The sequence below is a fragment of the Oxyura jamaicensis genome, chromosome 21, assembly GCF_011077185.1.
Source record: "Oxyura jamaicensis isolate SHBP4307 breed ruddy duck chromosome 21, BPBGC_Ojam_1.0, whole genome shotgun sequence".
Taxonomy (NCBI): domain Eukaryota; kingdom Metazoa; phylum Chordata; class Aves; order Anseriformes; family Anatidae; genus Oxyura; species Oxyura jamaicensis.
In genome coordinates this window covers 7,148,652-7,172,120 of record NC_048913.1, presented here as the reverse complement: position 1 = coordinate 7,172,120, position 23,469 = coordinate 7,148,652, and the positions used below count along the sequence as shown (strand labels likewise).

At 47.0% G+C, this 23,469-nt stretch overlaps 1 protein-coding gene across 2 annotated transcripts in view; it reads left to right on the top strand.

The window, feature by feature from the left end:
• Positions 1-23,469, top strand: part of PAX7 (paired box 7) — a 103,081-nt gene that overhangs the window by 37,842 nt on the left and 41,770 nt on the right. For both annotated transcript variants that reach the window (XM_035344833.1, XM_035344831.1), the window contains exon 6: positions 10,693-10,892. In XM_035344833.1, the coding sequence (XP_035200724.1) occupies positions 10,693-10,892 (200 nt within the window). The remainder of the gene's footprint in view (positions 1-10,692; positions 10,893-23,469) is intronic.

The following is a 23,469-nucleotide window of genomic DNA, read 5'->3' as shown; positions in this document are numbered from 1 at the left end:
CGCAGGGATATCTTTCTTTCTTTTCACTCCTTCATTCAATCCTTCTTTCTGTCACTTGCATTCTCTCCTCCCTATGCTTTTCTTTCTTCCCTTTCTTCTCCCAGCTCAGCTAGCAGAGAGCAGCAGAGACAAGCAGAGGGGTTCAATTGCAGGCAAATGTCACAGTCCAGCTTCTCAACACATTTTCGGCGGCAGCCAAAGTTGCTGTTGGCCAACCTGACGAGGGGCACGCTCTGCTTGTGGGCCTTTTTCTCCTGGAGCTGTTAACGTTCGTGCGCTTTGGAGTTTTCTCCGTGGGCTGAAATTAATGTAAAGCTGTGAGTGTTTGTGTGCGTTGGGAGAAAAGTAGGCAGGGGAGGGTTATAAATAGAGAGAGAAAGACTGAGGAGCCAGCAGGAGCACAGCAGAGAGACCAGGGAAGCAAGTGGAAGCGGTGGAGCAAGAGAGGATGTGTATGCATGCCGTCAGTATGCATAAAGCATAAGGGCACGAGAAAGGGAAGGAAGCAGAAGAGGCGAAAAAGAATCAGATATTCTCCTGAGACACCTGCCTTAATGACTCTTACTGCTTCCCTCTGCTTCCACAGACGCGGTAGAAGACAAAGTAAAGGAAGCAAAGTGGCTGCTCGTGCCCACTCTCACACACCTCTTGGCTTCAGGCAGTCGCTCTGACATTCAGATAAATGAAGCAGGGCTTGCAAACAGCAGGAGGAATGTGTTTCTCATGTGTGGTTAAGTGGTCTCTGGTGCCTCATTCTCACAGGCTGGTTTTTCAGGGTTGGGAAAGGTTTATGAGGTTAAATTTGTTTATCTTTCCTGAAAGAGTCTTATATTGAAAGGTCTTTAACTCGATGTATCCAGCCAGGGAGGCCCAGAGCTGGAACAGCACAGGAACTACAGGACAAGATTAAGGGCCACTGGCAGAGCTGTACGGGGGTCGAGGATGAAAATGAAAGAACTTGTCACCAACGGGGATAGAGGAGCAGTAACAGAGCTGTGCAGGGACCCCATGGCAAGAATAGCAAGGCAGCCAACAGCTGAGATTGAGATGTGCTGGCAGAGTGCGTGGGGCCCAGGACTGTAACAGGAAGGGTGGCAGCACGGCAAGAGGGGTACTGGGACAAAGTCAGGAGGATCAGAGGTTGTCCCAGACAAGCATCTGTGAAACCTGGGTTTGTGCACCTCACTAGGATGCTGGGTACCAAAGATAGCACGTCTGTGCACGAGTGATGCGCTGAGTGTGCTGCGCCAAGTAGATTACACTCCTGTGCTGGAGGAAGGTAAATTTTGCTGTAGATACCACCAGTGGCTGAGGCATTAGAGTGGTGCTTCTTGCTCAGCTGGCGCTGGGGAAAATTCTAAGGAAAAAGCACCGGATTCGATTAAGGATGAGGGCTTGGGGCTGGGAGAAAGGCACAGATTCCCAGTATCAGAACCAAGGTGTAAGGGCAAAAGCTGCCTGGAGGTGCTAGTCATCTGGCTGGGCTCCATTCAGCGTCTCGCTCCTGTGGATCTGAGTGTTGTTTCCTGAAGGTGTTTGGGTAGCACAGTCCCTTTTCTATTGTGGTGCTTGTACCTCCGGGCACCCTCAGAGGGTGGTTGGAGCGCATGCAGGGAGGGGTCAGGTATTGTATTGTGCAGAGAATGAGGAGTCAGGCTGGTGCAGCGGGCTCCTGGAGGTTCCCCCCCTCATTACAGTGGCTGTGATGTTGTGTACTCTTGCTGCTGGGGGAAAAGCAGCATGGGTGCAGCACAGGGTGGGATTACAGCCAGCTGGGCACCACCAGCATGTCCTTTCATCTCCTTGCCCCCCAGCCAAGGCATGGAATAAACAGTATTAGTACTTAGCCCGGGTACCTCTGCCAGGAGCAGGGCTGAAGCAGGACACAGGGTGCTAAGCGAAATGGGTGCGTTTTCTCCCTTGGGTCTGGGTTCGGGAGCTTTCCTCAGCCCCATGTACCTGTGTGCCAGCCCTCCTTGCCCAGCCTGGCTTCCTGTGCTGCAGGCCCAGGGATCTGGCCTGGGTTTGCTTGCTTCTTTGATAGGTAAGTCAAGGCAGGATCAGCTCTCCCATCCTTAATGCTAGCAGGCTTCCAGCACCCCGGGCACCCCCGTGCAACTCTCTGCGGCTCAGCCCCTCGACCAGGACGTGTTTGTGCTGCTCCATCGACTTCTGTACGTCTGCGAGAAATTTTTTTAAGGGAACTGGAAAGATGATGCTAAAAAGGGAAGAAAGCCAAATAAGGGAAAACTCCAGAAAAAGCGATCAGACCTTTTCTTCTCCTCCTTTCCCCTGTATCCCAGCTGGTTTCCCTTTGCTTCCCATTTTCGGGAGCGCTATTGATGCCTCTCTGACTGCATCATTTCAATTCAAGTAGAGGAGCCAGCAAGCCCCTGCAGACTCTCTCGTGCAGCCCTCCGCTGGATCCTGCGCCGGCTACAAACACGCGGCTATGAATATTGAAGTGAAAAAGGGGCCTTTTATGGACTTCACAGATGTGCTGGGGAGTTGGGGCAGGCCTCATTACCTCGGGGTTCTTTAAAAGGCCAAACAAAAGCCAGAAGAAAGAGTGTTAGGGGTGGAGGGGGCAGGGAGGCGAGAACTAGAAAAAAAGTTGAAAGAAAAGAAAAGACGACTGGAGTTGATGGATATTCCATCTGTTTATGTTCAGACCAGTGCTGGGAATTAACAAAGGCTGTTGTAGACATAGGCTCTCTTTCTCCCTGCCTCCCTCCCTATCTTTCTCCAAATGTTCTGGATGATTTGGTTTTGTTCACTGCTCAGAGTATGTTGTGTTTTTTTGTGACCGTGCGTCCTTGCGTGGGGGCACCACAGCTGGTACCTTGGCTGCCAGGCCCTGGTTTGCAGTGGGGTTTGCTGGGGCCCTGATGTCTCTTACGACTTTCACATGCAGAGTAGATGGAGCCTCCGGGGCCAGATCCCTCCCCCCCGAGATAAAGGAGTACAGCTCCTGGCTTTTACCAGAGCTGCACTGGTGTCAGCAAAGGAGTGTGCTTCGTCTGTATGCGTGGCACGGATTAGGAATGAGCAAATGGTTAGGGATGCAATTCCTGCTCCTCCGTGGGGCTGGAAAAGCCCTCATCTAGTTTACCTTGGACTCAGAGCTGGAAGTTATATTCCCAGCCTGAGCAGGCTGCCTGGGACAGCTGCACCAAGAGCAGTGCAGAGGAGAGCTGCATCCTTTGGCTGCATCCTTTCTCCACGCAAGTCCTCACCTTGGCAAGATGCAAGTAATAGATGACTCTCCCAAGGAAAACGAGTCCTCTAGCTTCTTCTTTCCAAAGTCCTGCAGCACTCTACTTGTAGTTATTCCTAAAAACCTGGCTGAATCTGAGCCCAGAGGCTACTTGTTCAAGGAGATGCAGACAAGTTATAATGGCAAATGGAGGTGAATTCTGGACCCCTGTGCATCCTAAGCACCCTGACCAAGGAGAAGTTTGTTTAGAGGCATGTATGTATTTCATGGTCAAGTGCCAGGTGAGATACTCTCATATAAGAGTTTTCTTAAAGGCCCCGAACCAGGCTGAGTTATGAGTCAAATTCTTGAAGAGCTGGGAGGAAAGTAACTTCGGGCAGAGTGCTTGGGGTAGTAGGACAGCCAGAACCAGGTGAAGCTTGCCAGACTGACCCAGGTCTTGTCCTCAAGCCCCACACATGAATGTGGGGCTCCTCCAGGCTGAATCCCTGGGATTGAGGCATGAAGGAAGTCAGTCCGCTAGCTCCAAGCCAGAATAGGTGGTGTGGTTCTCACTGGGGCTGTCCTGCTGGCTGGCTGTGTCCCCTCAGACACTACAGGAGGGGTGCACGCCTGGGTGCCTTTTACATGTGCTCCCTCTTCGTCTGTGAAACCTCCAGCATTCCTCTCTCCATCCTTCCTGCGCCTCCTCCTTCCGCATAAGACCATGCTTATTCCGAAGAGATCTTGACACGATGAGGGAATTACCTAGCTGTGAAACACCTCTGACTTTGACCTTTACCTTTCCGTGTTCCCCCAGGGCATACACTCTGCCTCTCTCTCCCTGCACCCCTGTTTGAGCGCATCAGCTCCGCTGTGTTATTTCTAAGTTGTACAGCCCATCATGGGCATTACCTCAGTCTGTGCTTTGGTTACAGCTGGCCAGTTCAGTGCCTGAATAAAAAAAAAAAAAAAAAGAAAAAAAAGAAAAGAAAAAAAAGAAAAAAAAGAAAAATACCCAAACCTTTATCTCCTAAGGCCCCCACACTAATGCTTTGCTGAACACTGCAGTCCCCAGCTGAGCTGTAAATGACTTTTTCATTTTCCTAGGCCTGCTACCCAGTCTGTTTGGTATTCAAGGGCACCCCACCAACAGGCACTATCATTCTGCTTGGGCCGAATTACTTGATTAAAACGCATATCAACTATTATGTGATTCGTTTTCTGCCTCTGCTCCACACCACAGCCCTCTAAACTATGTTAAACTGTAATACAGCCGCACAGGCATGAGCAAACGCTGCAGAATGGAGAGTTTACTGGTTGGAAAGGGGAAGGAGGGGGAAACCCAAGGCTTATTGTATGGGCTGTGTCTATTATTTTATTTTATTTTATTTTATTTTATTTTATTTTATTTTATTTTATTTTATTTTATTTTATTTTATTATTTTTTTATCTGGGAATGCGCTTGGACAGGGGAGAGGGGATGAGAGATGAATTTGAAACACCTCTGTCCCCTCTTTGCAGTTCCACTTGCTGTTGAATAGGCTTGGAGGTGAGTGGGGCTCATTCTGCACACAAATACGTATCTTTTTCTCATTGTGAGCTCAAGACTTCATCCTTTCCCAAGAAGAGAGAGAAAAGGCTGTTCTGGTTTTCACATTAGGAAGAAAAATCTAGGCAATGCAATTCCGTGTCTGTGATGCTACCACTGTGTCTCCCTCTTTCAGGCTTTCCGTAGTCTTGTTTGCATTTTGATGGGTTTTGTTTGCTTTCTGCCAGAGGGAAAGGCAGATGCTAAGAAGTCAGGGAGAGTTTCAGCTCTTGCTTTTGAAGCTGTTGACTGCAGGTGCAGTGCAGGGGACATGCTCTGAATAAATGGCTGCGTCTTGCTGGTCCTTGGTATCCCACCTGGATGGTAGCGTGCTTCTGAGGGGTGTGCACTGCTCCAACAGATGTGCCTTGGCTAAGAACAACAGCAGAGCCCTCTGCCACGTCCTCATCTGACTTTGCTCTACCCAGAGGCTCTGCTATAGATGCACTGGGCAGAATCACACCTTCTGGGGATTGGACTAGATGATCTTTCAAGGTCCCTTCCAATCCCTAACATTCTGTGATTCTGTGTGGTTCTGTCTGTCCTGTTGCAATAGGTGATCTGAAGTATGTAATTAGGGGTAGCTGTTGGCACGCCATAGCCAACAGCTTTGGTGGATGAAAAGCTTCGTAAATAACGGGGGGACCTGGCGTGGGGCTGTAATGTGAGGTGCTCAGATCCCGACAATGCCCTCAAAGAGAGATTTTCCTTCCTTTCTTGCACCGTTAAATCCAAGCTCCCCCGTGGCTGCATTACCTTCCCGGCCAGCCGCCCCCCAGCCCGCTTTTGCGGAGCATCACCATTGCTCCAGCAGTGCCTGGGCGAGTTTGCTGAAGCCAACTGCAGCACAAGCGGTGCAGTCAAAGCAAAGCCCTCCGCAGAGCCATCCCCTTCCTCCTCACCATCTCTCCCCTCCAACATACATTTAATTTTTAGGATGGTGCAGCTGAAAGCAAGAGAGAAAGAGAGAGGAAATGAGAGAGAGAGGGTGACAAAGAGAGAAGAAATACTGAATGTGTGATTCCCCTTTACCTGCTAACAAAATCCGAGCTCCACTTTAATGAATGCGTTTTCATGTCTGGTCCTGTCTGCCAATCGCTCCAGACGGCACCAGGGTGCTTCAAGGCAAGGCAGCAGGTCCTTACAGAGCATCAAGGGCTCAGTCTGAGCCTGGAGTGTCTTGTTGTGGCCGATTCCGCCTAATCCTGTTGATTAATTTAACTCCAGGGCTAAGAAGCGCCCAGAAGCAGTCAATGGAGGTGGAGGAGAGAGAGGGGGAGGAAGGGAAGTAGAAGAGGGAAGGGGCTGAGGAGAGGGAGGACAAATTCAGACCATAATTACAGAGGGTTTTCCTTGCTCCTTTCCTCAAGCCCCAGTCCACTTCTGTTCCTTTCAAACCCCTACAAAGAGCTCTGCCCAGCTCATGTTAATTGTACCCCAACCCGAAGCAGCAGCATTATTCAGGAATGTTGAGTTTGTGGGCCATAATTTACACATTTCCTCATGCTAGAATGGGTCTTGGGACAAGCCCAGGCTTATGTTTGTCACTGTTCCTATGTCATCCTGAGGGCACACCTGCATCCCTGCCCCGGCCACACTTCATTCCATGGGGAGAAAGAACCGTTTTGGTTTGTTCGGTTTTCCCCAGCTCCTCCTCCCTAGAGATGTGGGACTTGACTTTGGTCCACACAGACCTTCAGCAAGTCCCTTCGTGTGGTCTCTCTGGCACAGGCCATGCTGGGCCTGATCTGAGAAGGAGCCTATACATTTGTGTAGCCCCCTCCGAACAGAGGGAAGAAATTAGGAACTTTCACACTTACAAATTTATTTTCATTCCCATATTAAAGTTTATGTTTATTTCCAGAAGTATTGCAAAGCAGAGAGGTTGCAGCAGTTTGTTTTTTTTTTTCTTTCTGAGCTACCAGACAGTTATGCTAAATAATAAAGATGAAATAGCTCCTGAAAATACAGCACTGGGATCAGTGTGTCCTGTAAAATGCACACTATTTTTTTTTTTTTTTTCACTTTTCCCTGGCTCGTCCTCCTATGAGATTTTTTTCCTCCATTCACCTCTGCTCCATTCTTTTCTGTCAGTCTTCAGCCAGTATGACATCCTGGGGGAGCTGCCTAGCGGGCAGCTAGCTGTTTCCCATCCTTCATCACAACAAGTGATTGGTAAGCCACACAAGAAGCTGCTGCCGGATATCTCTCCACCTTCCTATTTACAGGGTGTTCACTGCTGTCCGTGCTGAGTAACTGCCAGCGCGTGCTGTTACTGCTGCAGTGATTGCCCGGTTGTGCTGGAGGCTGCAAACGGGGATTCTCCCTCGGCTCGTGCTGGTGGTAGTGCTATGTTCCATCTGCTTTTCACACAGGGATGTGTGGCAAGAAATGAAGTGTTCGGGTTTTGGATGGATCCCCCCAGACTTGCCTAGCAAGGGAGTTTTCCTTGAGTTACTCTCGCAGCTCTGTGAACCTTCTCCTAGCACAGAAATTTTGTAGAGATTATGGCAATGGTTTGCCTGGCACATTTCAGCCACTTAGGAATGGAAAAAACAAAACAAAACAAAACAAAACAAAAAACTGTTCGATCTTTGAATCACGTTAGGCAGGTAAAGGAGACTGTCCCCTGATGATGGGGATGGACTAGATAATAGGCTCTCTTACTGCAGCCCGTCTCAGCCGAAAGACTTTCTATATTATTTAGTGAGTCTGTCTGACAGCAGCAGCTGCATCGTACTAAGACCAGCTGCTTCCAGACATGCCCTGGGATTTTTCTTGTTCTCTTGGTTTCATCTTTGTAGTCGGGTTGTTGGAGCCTCGGACTTGGCATGAGGAGCTGTGGCTTTTTTTCCCAGCTTTGCTCCTGACTCACAGGGTGACCGTAGGTGTGTGACTTCCGCCATCCCTGCCACGGCTGTAAAATGGAGATAATGCCAGCTGGGAGCTGCTGGGAGGCTTGCGGATAGAAAGTGTCACATCAAATTATGGTGTGAGTTTTGGCTTTTCTAGCCCTGTAGCCAGGGTGACGGCCGGCAGAGTCACTGGTGCTGCTGCGAACAGGACAGGGTATTACTGGTGACAACTGCTTGTCCTCTCCCAGAACGTTATGGTCCAATCAGGGATAGTTAATTAGGAGCATAAAGCTATTGCAGGAAGTTTGCCTGTTTCCCTTGCAGACCTTCACAGCAAAAAAAGTGAGCAAAGTGTGGGAGATGAAACGGGTTGCAGGTCATTTTGTGGACTTTCCTCACCCGGGGAGGTGCTGGATCCCAGCCTTGTTACGTGTGTTGTGAGCAGTCGCACCAAACAAGTGGTGGGCCGTAGCAGATGTTACAGCATCTCTATCAAGTGGGCTGGAGGAGAGTTAAATCTTAAAAAGTCACTTTGATATCGCTGTCACCATAGTACTTGCCAGCCAGGCTGGGCCTTTGTTGCACCAGGTGTGAAACATGCCACAAATGATAACTCCTGTGATAAAGAGCATCACTGCTGCCGTGAGGTATGTTAACCCGATAGGATTGTGTGTTAGCTATAAAGAAACATGCTCTGCTTCAGAGATAGGTGATACTTAACTTAGTGTATTTTCCTTCCCTCCTCACACTGTCCCTCTCACATTCTGGACCAAAACTCACCTCTGTCCCTTTTTTTCGTATCACCAGAGAAGGTAGTAATTAAACCAATAATAGTCGGTGATTTAAGTGATCAACTTAAAGAAATTTACTGTATGCTGTAGGTTTCCAGATGTGCTGCTGTGCAGCATGGTACTCTGGGGTCCAGATGTGCTTCTACCTGCACCAAATCATCTGGGATGCAGATGTGCAGGGCTGTTATTGTCAAGTACAGATGTTCCTGTTAACCACTTGAGATTCCAGACCTTCCCTGAAAATGGACATAACCAAAAGCTAGTTTAGTAACCGTTTTCTACTACGTACACTAAAACTGTCTTTAAAACGTTGGACAGAAGCTGGTCCCCTGAAGTCAACAGTGAATTTTTTTCACTGCCTTCAGTGAGAAATAAAGGGGTTTTGATCTAACAACGCAGGTGTGTCTGAAGATGCTGTGCATTGGTAAGCCAGAGCTAGAAGAAGGCAGAGCTTTGAAGTGATGGCGTTGCTTAACTCGAGTTACTCAGTTCTGACATCACGTCCTCATAGTGAAGCCTCAACACAATAAAAGCATTTTTGTATTGTAGCAACTGAATTCAGTGGCTTTTTGTGATCTTCTCGGTATAAAGAAGTGAGCTCCGGTGGGATGTTTGCCTCCTCCTCCTCAAACTGCCACCATTTCTGAGCAGCTGTTGGGGAAGTCACAGCTGTCGTTCCCAGCTCTGAAAAGAAAAAGGCAGACTGTGGGTGATGATAGCATAGGACCTGAACATAAAGATATTGCGAAGCACTATTACTAACCTTAGGGAACTTTATTGTCAAGGTGAGCATATGTAAATCCCATTTCTGATCCCAAATTAGGAAAAGTTTATCTAAAAGGAAAAAAAATTGTGAGCCTGGTGTTTTAGCTCTGTCTTATGTTTGTACAATTATTCTGAAAGATAAGCCAAGCGTGGTTAAAAAAAATAATATTGCACATTTAATGAGCTTTTTATTTTCATGAGTGGAAGGGGGGGTAACATTGGCAGTAAGGGGATGGTTGGACCAGATGATCTTGGAGGTCTTTTCCAGCCTTAGTGATTCTATGATCCTAAGGTGAGGCCAGCTCTCTCACCTAGCTGAAAGGCTCCATATACTATGTTCTTCCTTCTCTAGTGCTGTGATCCCTTGGCACATTTTTTCACTGTCCCAAAGGCAGACGTAAAGTTTTGTCCTCGCTGCCTCGGGCACAGATTTCTGAATCCGCAGCTTTGTCCCCTGAGAGGCTTCTGGCAAACACTGGGAATGCCGTGCTCAGCGCTTCCCATCTAAAATCCATGGGTCTGGCTGTAGCCTTGGTGTAAATCAACACAGTGCCTTCTGCTTTACCGCTGGATAGCAAAAGGAACAGAACTGGGCATATTCCAGCTCCTCTTGGGTTTATCGTTTGATAGCACCTTCTGCGCCCTGCAAACAGCACTTGCTGTCAGCAAGCCCGGCTTAATTTAAGACAAGTACATCATCGGCTGGCTACAGAGGAGAGAGAAAAGCAAAGGGACTGAGAAGGGGATAGGTGTGGCCTGGGGTTCAAGGTAGGGAGAAGGGAAGGGCAGAGATCCAGGGCGAGGGAAGGTGGAGGAAATGGGTGAACAAATAGACCTAGGTGGAGGACTTTCGTCCACCTTAGTGCTCACAGAGTCTGACCTTCTGTAAAAGGCCCCCTGAAATCTGCAAAGTAAGAGGAGAAGAACCGTGTCCTGTGGGCAGTCCAACCCAGAGATGAAGGGGAGCAGGAGATATTTTTTCCCAAATGCAAAAGTTCCACCTACTTCTCCCAAGGTGCTTTAAAAACGTAAATACCAAACACTAATACTTGAAAAAACACAAGAGGAAAATAGCTGCGGAAGCCAAAGCATCATGTGTTGAAATCTTTGTGCACTCATTTCAGTTTCTACATATGTTCAATGTAAAATGTGCAACTCTTATTAAAACAGTCATTCCAAATTAAAAATGGAAATTTATTGAAATAAGTCAACAACTGGAAGCTCTTTCACTGTAACCACTGTGGACTTTGAGCCATGCCATTCATGCAAACAAATCTTATTTTGTTAGATCGTCTTCTTACAATGTGGGGAAAAAATAGTAGAAGGAAACTACAGGAGCAAGCTGATAGCTATATTGCACAGGGAGAGAATTTGTTTTGATGGACACTTTCATTACAGAACTGAGATTACTGCGATGCCTAACTGTTTCAACAGCCTTCCTCCCTATTGCTTTTTACCCATGCAAACATAATTTCTTATTTCTTTCCCACCCAGGCAACAGGCTGGATGAAGGCTCCGATGTTGAATCTGAACCAGACCTGCCTTTGAAGCGGAAGCAACGCCGCAGCCGAACCACTTTCACCGCTGAGCAGCTGGAGGAGCTGGAGAAGGCCTTCGAGAGGACCCACTACCCAGACATCTACACAAGAGAGGAGCTGGCTCAGAGAACCAAGCTCACCGAGGCCCGAGTTCAGGTAGGAACGAGAACCGGCGCGTGGCGAGTCAGCCTGGTGGCAGAGCTTCTTGCTTAGCTCGGGGAAGGAGGTGGCAGCACCGGGGAGGAGGGAGCTGAAAGGTGGAAATTTGGTTGCACCTCTTCTCTGGAGCCCCATTCACAAGAATCTGAGGCAAAAATCCAGTTCTGTAGATTCCCACGTTCCCATGAATTTGCAGATACAACATTTGCATTTGGCCTGTTGCAGAGGTACCAGCTGGAGGATTTCCATCCAGGTTGGGACTAGGAGCCAAACTTTCCCTGACTTGGCAAGGAGTTTAGCTCTCTGTTTTCTGCTTCCATTTGCCTAGGAGGAAGCAGCGTGCGTGTATGTTTGTGTTTGGTGTTTTAGGAGAAATCACACCATTTACCAACCTTGCCCAGGGGAGCAGATCATATTTTGCAAAGTTTGCAAGTTTTGTGTGTGAATTTTCATAAAACTTTTTGCCCTCCCCGATCTCCAGAGAGTACAAAACGGGCGGGGGGAGGGAAAAAGAGGGGAGGAGAAGGAAGGGAGGGTTTGGAGCCGGGGGACGCTGACATCTACACGATTAATAGCCCTTGTGGGAACTCCACACAGAGACCCTTATGTCTTCCAGATAAAGGCTGGGTCAGCAGTGTGTGCAAACATGCAGAGGGATAAGGAGTGTGAACAGATCGGGGGGTATAATAGAGTCCCTTGGGGAAAGGGAAGGAAAGGGGGAGGGATTGGGGATTGTGCTGGGTTAAAGAAGTGAAATGGAGACCCCAGCAGTCCGTCCTCCGTGTGGCTGGTGTGATTAGGTTTCAGGCTAAGCACAGGGCTCTCTGCACACACAGCCAACAGTTGAATTGCGGGCAGAGAGAGGAGGGAAAGTACTCCAGGCTTGTGGCAAGGACACAGACAATTAACCTGCTCCTCCAGAACAAAACAGGCTTTTGTTGTTGTTGTTCTGTGGTTCTCACGGTAATGAGCTTGATGTGATTGCTCAGAAGCCAAAAGTGCCAAAAGTTTCTGCTGCTTTCCCTGAGCTGTCAGGGCATGGATGTTTCTCCCGCACACCTGGGATGTTCCCTGGCTAAGGACTTTTCCCAGAGTTAAGCCAGTCACAGCACCGCAGCATCCTTACATCCCTCCAGCTTCCCCACAGGAAGTGCTGGTTTTACCTGAATCCATCATCCCTTGTGGTCTGCCTGAAAAGAGACAGAAAGGAAATCTGGTGAACTTTAAGCTGTTTCCAGCTTTGACCACGGTCAAAAGGCCTTGTCAGAGTATTCAACAGTAATAGTGTTAATTTGCTAGACGTGCAGGACCACAGTTAGATGGAGACTGGGAAAAGTGGCTAATTTAGGGAACTAAGCTACTAAATGTTGGAATGTGTGGATTCCCCCGTTTTGTTTTTCCTATTCCACTCCTAATTGCTCTTGCTTGTGTAGATGGACATTAAGTTGTTAATGGCGTTGCAAAAAGAAAAAAAAAAAAAAGGCATTTCAAGAAAGAGCAGAGTTCAGGTAACACCTCTTCATGGGGTAAGAGAAAACCTGCATTGTGTGAGCTGTGATGAGGACATGCTAGGGAGGATGGGAAGAGCCTTGAAGTGCCAGGGAGTGCAAAAACCAGAGGCAGATTCTCTCTTTTTCCAAGGGGTTCTGGCCTCACCGTGACAAGACTGGGAGAAGGGAGGGAGGTGAAAGCAGAGAAAGGGAAAGCTAAATAAATAAATAAGGAGAACCTTTCCCTTGTCTCAAGCTGTGATCTCTGAATCCCCCTACTTGCTCCCAGGCAGCTTGCATGGAGGTTTCTGCCAGGGCTCCACAAGCAGCTGTTCTCCGAGGCACATTCCTGATGGCTTTCTCATTCTGACATCCTGGCAGGCTCAGCTTCTTCCCACCACTTTTAAGCCTGCCGCCCCTTGTAAAATTTTCTGGATATCAGAGCAGATCTTTTACTGGCTCTCGGGACCTACAAACATTAGTCAATCAAGTTTTTGTTGGGGGGTGGGGGGGAAGCCACACACACACAAACGCACTCACATGCACCATCCAGCAGGATATCTTCTACCACATTATAGTCTTACTCCTGTCTCAGAAGAGTTTCTAAGGCCAAGAGGTGCACTTTTGGATTAAAGATAGCTGCAATAACAGTAGGTCTGGCTGAGACCTTTGAGCTAATCCCATTGAGCTAATCACTGTTCCAGCACTGAACAAAACCAAGAAGCCCTGTGCATACATTCTCCTTGCTTCTTTCCCCTGCTCAACTCTCTCCTTTACCACGTGAAAGATGAACCTGCCTAGGTCTCATTCATTCTCTCTGATACCTGAGTGTTCACGTACTGTAATCTCCTCCACATGAAAAGCTGATAGCTCTGTTGAACTTTATTGGCAGGCCTTAGAGTCCGGCCAGTCATGCAGCTGTCTAGCTAAGTGGAAGTTTGACACGTTGACAGCTAATAAAATCCACAAGCTGAACAACAAGAGGTGGAGGGGGAGCACTTCCAAGCTCCGATTTCTCATCTGCTAGGAAGATCACGGGAGGGTGAGCAATATTTTAGCAGGGTCACGGCAGTGTCGGTGTGGGTTAGATGCAGGATTCCAGTGTTCAGGCTTCAACACACCATAAGGTGTGAGACATTAAAAGGTTAATCCCAAACACAGCGCAGACCGCCATGGATTTCCGCAAAACCGGGATTATGGTGCCAGATCTGTGCTGAGTGAGGCCACCAGTGGAAATTCCCACTGACTTGTTTTTGTCTTGACTCATGTGGCCACACAAATTGTCCAGTACTGAACAAATTCCTGCCCATCTGCATGGTCCCATTTCAGCCCTTCCAGAAAACAAGTTGCTGAATCCAAGTGTTCATGGATTTTAAAATTAAGTCTAACAGCTAAGCATTTCACTTAGTGAATTTAATGGAAGCTTTGATTTTGATCTGCAGTGTATTCTGGGTTTTTATACTGTTTTTTTGCAACTACGTAACTGACAATGTCAAAGTTCTTATATGGAAAAAACAACCTTAATGGGATTCTCTGATAATTCTGAACCTCTTCTCACTGCCATTTCTAGAGAATGGACATTTTTCAGAACAACCCATTTCTCACAAATGGTTTCAGCTTTGTCAGTACAGCATTTTTCAGTAGGAAAATAGTTTTGTCAGAAATTCGTATTTAAGTGTGGAAATGACTTCTCGAGGCAACACTGGTGTCAGTGTCAGAAGAGACACCAGGTACATCAGTCATAGGGCTAGAGAGTTGAACCTAATCCTTCTCTTGGATGATCCCATTTGTGGATCTGTTTGGCCAAATGTGTTGTAATTTGAAGGCTAGTTACAAACAAACATCAGTGCTTATTTCAGTTTGATATTTGAACACTATCAACAAAAAGAACGTAGGGGAAAACAAAGGAGAACACATGCCCAAATTGTCCCCAGGCCAGCCCCACAATCCCAAGTCGTTTGGAAGCGTGTATGCTGGAAATGTTTTTCTCACATAGAGCTCAGTGCATAGGTTCCCACCCAAACAGCCCCTCTCCCTTCACCCTAGTGCTGTAATGACTCAGACATGACAGGCTCCAAAATATTATCTCAAGATGCTTTCCTAGAAACCCACCAAAATTGTTCCCCCCCAAAATAGATGGCAGCTTCTCAGGGTGATTCAGATGGTCCTGCCGCAGGCAGCTGGGTACAAGCACGCATACTGCAAGCAAGTACGTTCGTTCTAGTTCCTATGGTCTGGGCAGTGGGCGCTTTCTGGAATTAAATCAAAAGTGAGAAGGGGTGGGCGCCTCGTGATGCTGATGTCTGTTATTAATTCCCAGGAAATTCCATGCACTGAGAAACCGTTATTTCAATAACAAAATTAAACTGGAGAGCAGGAGTCGCAACCCAATGCTTTATTGATCATTTTTATGATGGATACCATTGTGATTTCTGCCTGGGAGAAAATGGATGTTTCATTTAATAAAAAGGCTCAGAGCAATTCTGCCTCTGAAATCTCGGTGCATTTCTAGGCTACTCACATAATATGTATTTTATGACACAGTTTCAAACTGTAGTAAACAGACATATTCTGGATCGCGCTGCAGCGGCTCAGACATGCCAAATGGAGCACCAGAAAAGAAATTCCATTCCATTTTGCTTGATTTTTTTTTTTTTTCCACAAAGCAATTCTGTTCTCAGTGTGAAGAAGCTCTAACCACCATTCCCCCCTTTCCAAGCAGCTCTCTGCAGTGCATGCAGAAAATACGGGGATTTCGGGGGAACTTGTCAACTCTCTCCGCTCTGTGCTAGTGGGGACCCCTGTGCTTTCACCAGCCGTCCCTGCGGTCAGAGACCTGCCCTTGAGATGGGGCTTTATGAAGGCGTCATGTGGAAGGGTGGTGTGGTAACAGCCAGGCTTCCCCTAGCTCTGAGCATAAGCTGGAGTCACAAAAAGCTGTTTGCCTGGTGCTTGGATTCCCAACCTCTTTGAGAAGTGTCCAAGCTGGCTCTTCTGAGGCAGTCCCCCTCCCTTAAAGGTCGGCTGGGAATGTTTTCTTTCTTCCTGAGGGTCCGACTCGTTTACATTTCTTGTGAAGAGAGCTGCGATGAGGTTATGACACAACAGCTGCCCCGTGTTTTTTGGCAGCAGCTGGGGCACCGAGAGGCCGTGCGGAAGGAGCTGGGAGCCGGAGCTCTCGTTGGCAGAGCCTCGCTTGGCGCTCTCCTTGTCCACGGCATGGGGCCAACCGCACTCTGACGCCCCAGAGCACACGGAGAGATGGCCTGCCGCGAGAGCAGCCCCTGGCACTGCGGTGGCTGGCCCGTGAGAACCGCAGCCGTGCTGCTGGTGCGTGTGGCCAGGCACGGCGAGAGACCCGCGGCGCGGTGCCAAGCGGCATCCAGCTCCCGAGGGAGGTCAGGGTGAGGGCAGCGTGCTGTTCCAGGCAGCCGAAAGGAAGCGGCTCTGCGAGGTAAAGCCAGCAAGGGCTGCGTGCTGCGGAGATGGCAGGGGGGTCTGGATGCTTCCCTGGATGCACCCAGGATCTAAGGGAGATCCTGCTACAGAAGGGTGCTGATGATGAGAGGGAGAGGTTGGTAACCAGCCCCGTACAGCCCATCTTGTTAAGTTTTCATTCACTTAGTGAATCGGTGCTGGGTGTCTCACAGTGTTGCTGCTGTTCTTTCACATCCCTCCAGCCTGAATCATAAACAGAAATGCAATTGGATTGCAGAGTAACCAACGGCACACTTGCCCCAGCTAATATCCTCCAAATAAGCCCTCAATCCATCTACTTGCAACAGAAAAAAAATAAATTAAAACAAACTGTAAAGTAAATTTTCAGATATCCAAACTGCAGTGGCAAGTCCTTTTTGACCTAAATTTTGCTAAAGCCAGAGGTCATCTCTTGAAATTGTGAGCACATCCTTTGCCCATGTCTATGGGCTTCCTTAGAAAAGCATCAGCACTTTTGATATTTGTAGAATTACAGTAACCAGCACCCTTGGAAATAGAAATGTCCCATTCATGGGGGACAAAGTCCCAGCTGTGTCAGCCTTAAGGGCATCTTGCTGGAGAGAGTCAGCATTATTTCATTAAGTATGACATTTACTGAAGATGAAGATGATAAACTTAATCCTGTAGTCCTTCTACCAAAACATTGCTTGAAATCAACAGGAATTAATACAAACTTCAGGACTTGCTGTATAATTTGACAAGACCATCTTGGTTTGTATATGTGGGGCAGGGAATCTGTAGGAAACAATTGGAGTACTTTATGTCAGAAAATGCTCCTTTGAGCTTGCTGGCTTCTGCAGATGGAGGAATCCATTTGATACAGTAAAAAAGTGTTTTGTTATTTTTAGGAAAAATCACAAATTTTGGTGTTGAGATTCAGACAAGTCAGTGCTGGGTTTTGCTTGTTTGTCCTATTCTGCTTTTCTTGGTCTGCTATGGACCAAGGAGCAGGACTGCCACCCTCACGGTCACAAGCTGAAAAGGGGATCGCCTAAACAATGCGGTAACGATTTACTTTCCTTACAAAGGCAAGAGGGCCCAGAGGCCAAAGCAATGAACTAGGTCCGGGTGCCGTGGATGAAACCGCTGTGTGTAACACTGCGCACTCAGCTGGTCTAAATGGAAGTCAGTGAAGTTGCACTGATTTATAGCAGCAGAGTGTCTGTCCCATTGTATTAAAAACAAACAGGGCCTCCGAGAGGTTTTATGAGGAGAACCTTTATCCCAAAATTTCCAGTTCAACAAAGGTGGACCAAAATGGTTCTCACACGCTTTGTTCATCTGCCCTGCGCTGAAGCTCTGATGCTAGCAGAGCTGCTGCCTAGTGCGTGCCAGGTGAAGTGAGCTCGTGAGCCAGCACGCATGGTGCTCAGGCTGTTCTCAACCTCCCCAGCTAAGGAGGTTTTCTATTTGCTGGGGCACCAGTGCAATAGATTTCAGCTTGGTCAATAATGGAGAACGTTTATAATAATCAGGGGTAGGCATTGCAAGGGTTTGTTAAGCTTTAAGCCCCTTCTCTTGGTGTCTAAGCTATTTTAAAGGCTCATGGCTTTTTCTTTTGCAAAGAAAAACTTGATAGTGTAACTCAGTGTGCTGCTGGTTTGCTGCTAAAGCCCCGTCTATATCCAGACAAACAACAGCAGCAGGAAATCTACTCCCCAACATCTCATTCACCTCCGTGAGGTGTGAATATCAAAGCCCGTTCTGAAATGTTTAAATGCAACTCTAACACCATTAAAACTGGGCCATCTAAGAAGCAAGTGAGCAAGTGCAGAGAGAGCACTTCATAAAATGCGCAGTCTTGCAGCTGCTTTATGGCAGCACTGAAGTCATCCAGATGTCTTCAGGCTTCCGTAAGTCCCATTCAGCCTCAGACACAGAGTTTATCAAGATAAGCAGATAAATAAAACAGAGGTTTTATTTCTCATTTTATTCATTTAACAGAATTTTCTCTTACAACTTGAAGTAATCACTGAGAAGCACAGTATGTAAAAAATAGATCTGGAAAATGCAATAGCACCAGCAAACAGTCATTCAGAATCCAATAGCTGTTTCATTCAATTATATATATATATTTATAAGTATGAACTCCCTCATAACAGTAAATGGTAAAGCTGTATCGCTGGGCAGCGTTGGGTTTGGAGATGTGAAGCCCTGAGTTCAAACGTGGGCTTAGACAGGATGTCTCAGCACTGAAGTGGACAGACGGACCTGCTCTGTTTTTTCTGCCTCCTGTTTCTGTGTCTGGAGGATGCAGTCTATTAGCAGTTACAGGGTGCTCGTACTGTGATGATCATTTAAAGGTAGAGATGGCTTTTTGGTTGAGGACGTGTTTATGTCACAACTAATTCATTGATAGCTACTCAAAGGCTATAAATAATATTGAAAGAGTAAAGTAACTGGTGCCGTAATGAAATATTTCACTGCCAACAATGGTTTGTTTAACAAAAAGCAGTTTGTTTATTAAAAAGCAGTTTGAAAAAAAAAAAAAAAAAACAAACAAACAAACAAAAAAAAAAAAACAGCACTTACCATAAACTGTTCAAACTCTTCAAAAGAATGTTATAAATAGCTAACACCTTCAGGAACAGGGATATGCCAGGAGAAATATAGGCTAAATTCATTGGATAATCTCATTTGTGAAGAATCATTTGTTCTGCTCCACTAACCTTGTTTAATATTTATCTTAACCGTATCACCCACAAGTGACAGAGGCTCAGTGTTTTGGGCACTGAGCCAAAGTGTCACTGGATACTGCTGTATCCTTACACGCACAGATAAAATGTGCGTGCCTAAAATCTGTGCACTGCTAGGGTTTTTTTTTTTTTTTTTTTTCTTGTTTTGTAAGGAATTATCTCAATAGCCTTGATGATGCTCGTATGTCCCTGATGTCTGTTTTTGTACCTCTTAGCACCTGGCATCACTAAACTGCTGTAGGGCCTTGCAGGACCCCATCTCACTGTAATGTCTTGGCCTTTGCAGCCTGGGAAGACATTAGGATGGAGCTCTAACTACCTTGGGCCTCTCACCAGTGCTGCTGTTAGAGCTCCTCTCTCTGAAAGCCTGCTGCATCAGCCGCCTGGAAAGCCCAGGGTCTGCAGCATTTATGATAGTGTGGACGAGGTGAGGAGGCACTGCAGGGACCTGCCCTGCTGCAGGGGAGAACCTGACCTGGCACAGCCTCCCCCATGTAACCTGGGGAGGGACCTCATCAGATTCTGGTGGAGTTTGTGAGCTTGCTTGGGATGGATGATTCTTTTCCACCTGGTTTCTTAAGCCTCTTGGGCTGTGAAAGCAAACACATGTTGCATCCTTTGCATTCTGCTGGAGAGCAAGGGCACGGCTTGGCTTTTCCATCCCTGTTTCCATTTATGAGCTCATTTATCCCATCCATCTTTCTCCAACATCAAGTCCTGATTAGGCTGAGCAGGAACACAACAGGCTTTCTTTCCCACAGGAGGCTCTTTTTGACCTTCCTTTCCTCTCCTTGTCTGACAAATTGTGGGAGCTGACCCATATCTCAGCGGCTGCAGGGATAATTCAGTCCAGCCCCATCCTGGCAGGCAGCTGTCTCTGCAGCCCTTCTCCACTGTTCTGCTGGTTGAGAACAAGTGGCTGGGACATCTCGGGCCAGCCCTTGGCAGGGTTGGGTGCAAGTGCTCCTGTTAAATAAGAACCAGTGCTAACCTTTGCCCCAAACCCACCCTGACTGGGAGGATGTGCTCTTCAGCTGGTTCTGCAAAGCAGATGATGAATTGAAGAGGTTTCGTAGTCTTTCCGTGCCTCTCTCTGTCTGGGAAGGGGATGGTGCAGGTAGGACTGAGTGATGTTCTGCAGCGCCTCGCTGGCAATCACGGCCCTGGTAGCAGCCTGCTGGCTTGCTGTGCCAGCAGAGCACACGGCACAGTGAGCAACCCAGGTCTTGTCTGGGCCCTGGGCATGGTTGGAACATGAAGAACCTGCCAGGACATAATCTTTTAACTTGTTTTCCATGCAGGCACTTCTGTATCTATGCACTTGCCCTCAGTAGAGCTGAGCAGTGTGTGTAACACATCTCCTGTCTATATAATGCATTCTTTGGAAGCCAATTCATGGGGAAAAAGCCCCAAATACCTCTAGCAGGTATGAACCTTTGCCTTCAGTGACCTGTATTATACCTTTGGCAAGCAGCATATTTAAACAGCACGAGATCTCTTTGCTATGCACACAGAAATGATTGCGAAGAACTTGTTAAGAAGCAGCAGGTTTCTGCAGTGCCATTTTTTCTGCTGTTGGGTTCTTCACACAGCCCTTTTTGCAAGTGCTGGTGGCTTTGGTCCCAGCATACAGCCGTAATCGTGCAATTCTGCCCCAGCAGCCTCTCCAACAACACCTCCACAGGCTGACCAGCAGCTTCAAAACTTCTTCCCCATCCCATCGTCTTCCCACCAGTCTGGTTTTAGCAGACGTAGCCTTCACCCTGGGCTTAACATGGTGTAACAGTATCCTCTGGCAGGGGGAATCTTTAGTGGCTGATAAAACCTTAACTGTTGTGAAATGAAAGCAGGTTCCCTTTGAAGTGCGCCTCGCATTACAGTTAGATGCTTTAGCCTCTATATTTTAACTACCAATAAAATGATTTATAAGCATAAAGGCCTGAGCCACCTTTAAGGCGGGGGAAGGGAAAGAATTGCTAACGTCATTAGCTGGAATGTATCTGCTTTTTTTCTGTGGGTTATAAGGAAGGGGCAGAATCAACCTGTTTGGGCCATGAAATGTCCCTTCCTCTGCACGGGAAGATAAATCCTATCAATTTCTTTGTGGCAGGTTTCAGTGTGTTTGGGGCTGCGTTCTCCAGCCAGGCTCCGTTAGGAAGCGGTGCTCTGCAGCACGTAGTTGTGAATCACATTTGGTTGCAAATGTATTTACTATCGTTATTGTTTATTATTATTTGCTATGATGCTCCAGCTGAGACACAGGTCTCACTGTGCTGGGTGTGGTGCATACCGGCCGTTAATGAGAGCCTCTGACTCAGGTGGTTGATTCTTGAAATAAATTAAAATGTGAGAAAACGTGGGTTTTATCCTCACTGTAGAAGTGGTGAACGGATGCAAGGACTGTGTAAGGACCAAAATTTATTGAATGCAGTAATATTCCCACTGACTTCAAATTGGAAAAGCAAAGCTTTCCTGAAGTCATATAAGGAGCCCATAGTATAATTAGGAACTGACTTTTTCTCTGGTTGTAGTCCAATTCCATGCGAAGTAGCATTCCCTCATTTCTTCCCATGCCCTTGTGTGTTGCAGACTGAAGTTTGGAGGGCACCCCAAGGATGGCCCCTGCAGAGGCCTTTCTGGTCAACATGACCTGGCTGTAAAAGGATCCAGTGTATCCTTTTATCTCCCTTAATAAAATAAAATAAAATAAAATAAAATAAAATAAAAATAAAAATAAAGCAGCTCTGCACCCTCAAGTGGTTATGGAGAAGCAAGACGGGAGGAGTCATACACACAGGTGTGAATTTTAACTCTATGCAGATACGTGTGTTGGTGCATGGGCAGCGCTAACCTCATGTGGTGTAATGTAATACAGTGCAAATCTCTCCAAAGTTGTTGTTTTGATCATATGTTAGCCAAGCCGACTGACGAACCACCACAGGGAAACCGGAGTACGTGTGGAGATGTTGTTGGAGAACCCTGTCCTATACCAAACCTTCTCACTCCACATGTTTCTTCTGAACTTCTAATCCCCAGTGGATTTGCCAACATCTGGCTCTTGGTTATAAAAAGGAACTTTCCCACCCTTTCTGGTGTCGGGAAAGAGTCAGAAATCACCAGAATGGCTTTTACTTTCTTGGACTTCATCTTCTCTTTCCCTCCCAATTCCTGGATTCGTAGCTCCTTGGTTATTTGAATTTTATGCTGTCCTCAGCACTGAGATCTGTGTTGGAGTGGGAGCTCTTCCAGACACAGGCCAGGCCCTTTTCTATGAAGAGAGAAGGTATATACATCTCTTTTTACGAGCAGGACAAACGAAAGGTTATTTATTTGTGCTGCTCCTAGAAACTGTGCCATGCGTTGGGCTGTGTAAAAATGCTATAAAGTGCTACAGACCTTGATGTTCATTCATTTTTCTCTCCCCAACTCTGTCCTAGATTTTGCTAGCGACTTGCGGTGCCAAAAATGAACACAGAGATTCTGACCTGCATGGACTCTGTTGATCAATGCAGATCGGATGTAAGCTGACCTATTTCTGTCACGCTTTTGGAAGGTGCTAAGAGGTTATGCGGCTTCAGTAGCGCAGTGCAGTAGGAACAGGTCTGTTAAGGGACACACTGGGTGCCAAGGACCTGACATCAGCCCTGTATACATTTCAGGGGGGTTAATTTAGATGAGCTCCTCCAAAGAAAACTGGGCTTTTTTTTTTCTTTATTTGTTTGTTTTCATTGTGCATGGATGTAAATAACAGCAAGAACTGAAGGACTGGCTGGGACAAGGCCATCGCCAGCAGGTCACACACAGCTGTCATTAGCGGGTCTGAACCAAACTGTTTCTAAAGCACACTAGTTAGATGAGTAACAAGTCCAAAGAGCAATAATAGACTGTGATCCAGAGAGCCCCAAAGAAATGTGTGCATAAAGCTCACCATATGCTTGTTTTCGCAGCAGCACTGCAGTGCGGGTGGACTCGGAGCCAACACTCCATTAAATGAGAATCTCTAAATGAAAACACGTTGCCTTGTTGAGTGAATATGCATACCCACAGGTGCCAACAAGAAAAAGGCAAGCTAAGAAGTGAGCATTTACAGAGGGACTCAATTTAAAGGCCAGGGCAAGACTCCCACTTTGAGATTTGGATCATGTAGGAGCACTGGACTCAGATTCCATTATGTTTAGGGAAGAGAGTTTTGTTTTGGTTCACAAGATGTGGGGACAGTTTGGATTGCAGTGCCTCAAACCCTTGTAACCCCAGCTTCTGATCTGACGTTGAGCAGCTTGGAAGCCTGATGGAGGGTTTTTTTTTCCCCGAAAGTCTTACACTCTTGATTTTTGCTCCATTTTTTCTTGTTGCTGTGAAATTTAATCATGTTTCCTAGCCCTTTAGGCCTCACAAAGTCCAGCAGCTGCATTCTCATCTGGCTTGAAAGCTTATCCGCATACTTCTGAACCCCAAACAGAGATCGGTCCTGAGAGCCTCTCTGATTAAATAAAGTAAACCAAGCCCAAGAGACAGCTTGAGAAGCCCTTTCCACTACCCAGAAGGGAGATTGCCCATGATAAAACACATCAGGGCAGACAAATGCATTTAGAAAAATCTCTCCTAGCGTCTTACAGGTAAAGTAGCACTGTAGGAAACGTGAGCTTGGCTTTGCACATGCATTAATACTGAGTTTATTTTAATGCATGGAGATTTAAATTGGCTGCAGTACAATGCTAGTGCACACTGCAGCGCCTCTTTGCAAGGAGAGCATGTCTTAGCATACAGACAACAGTGATTTGCTGCAGTACCGAGAAGCTAAGAAAAACCTTGTATTCCCTCCGGTCTGGTTCTATCTATTTAGCTTGTCTAACATAGAAACCATGATGCTAATCTGTCTATTTATCCCTC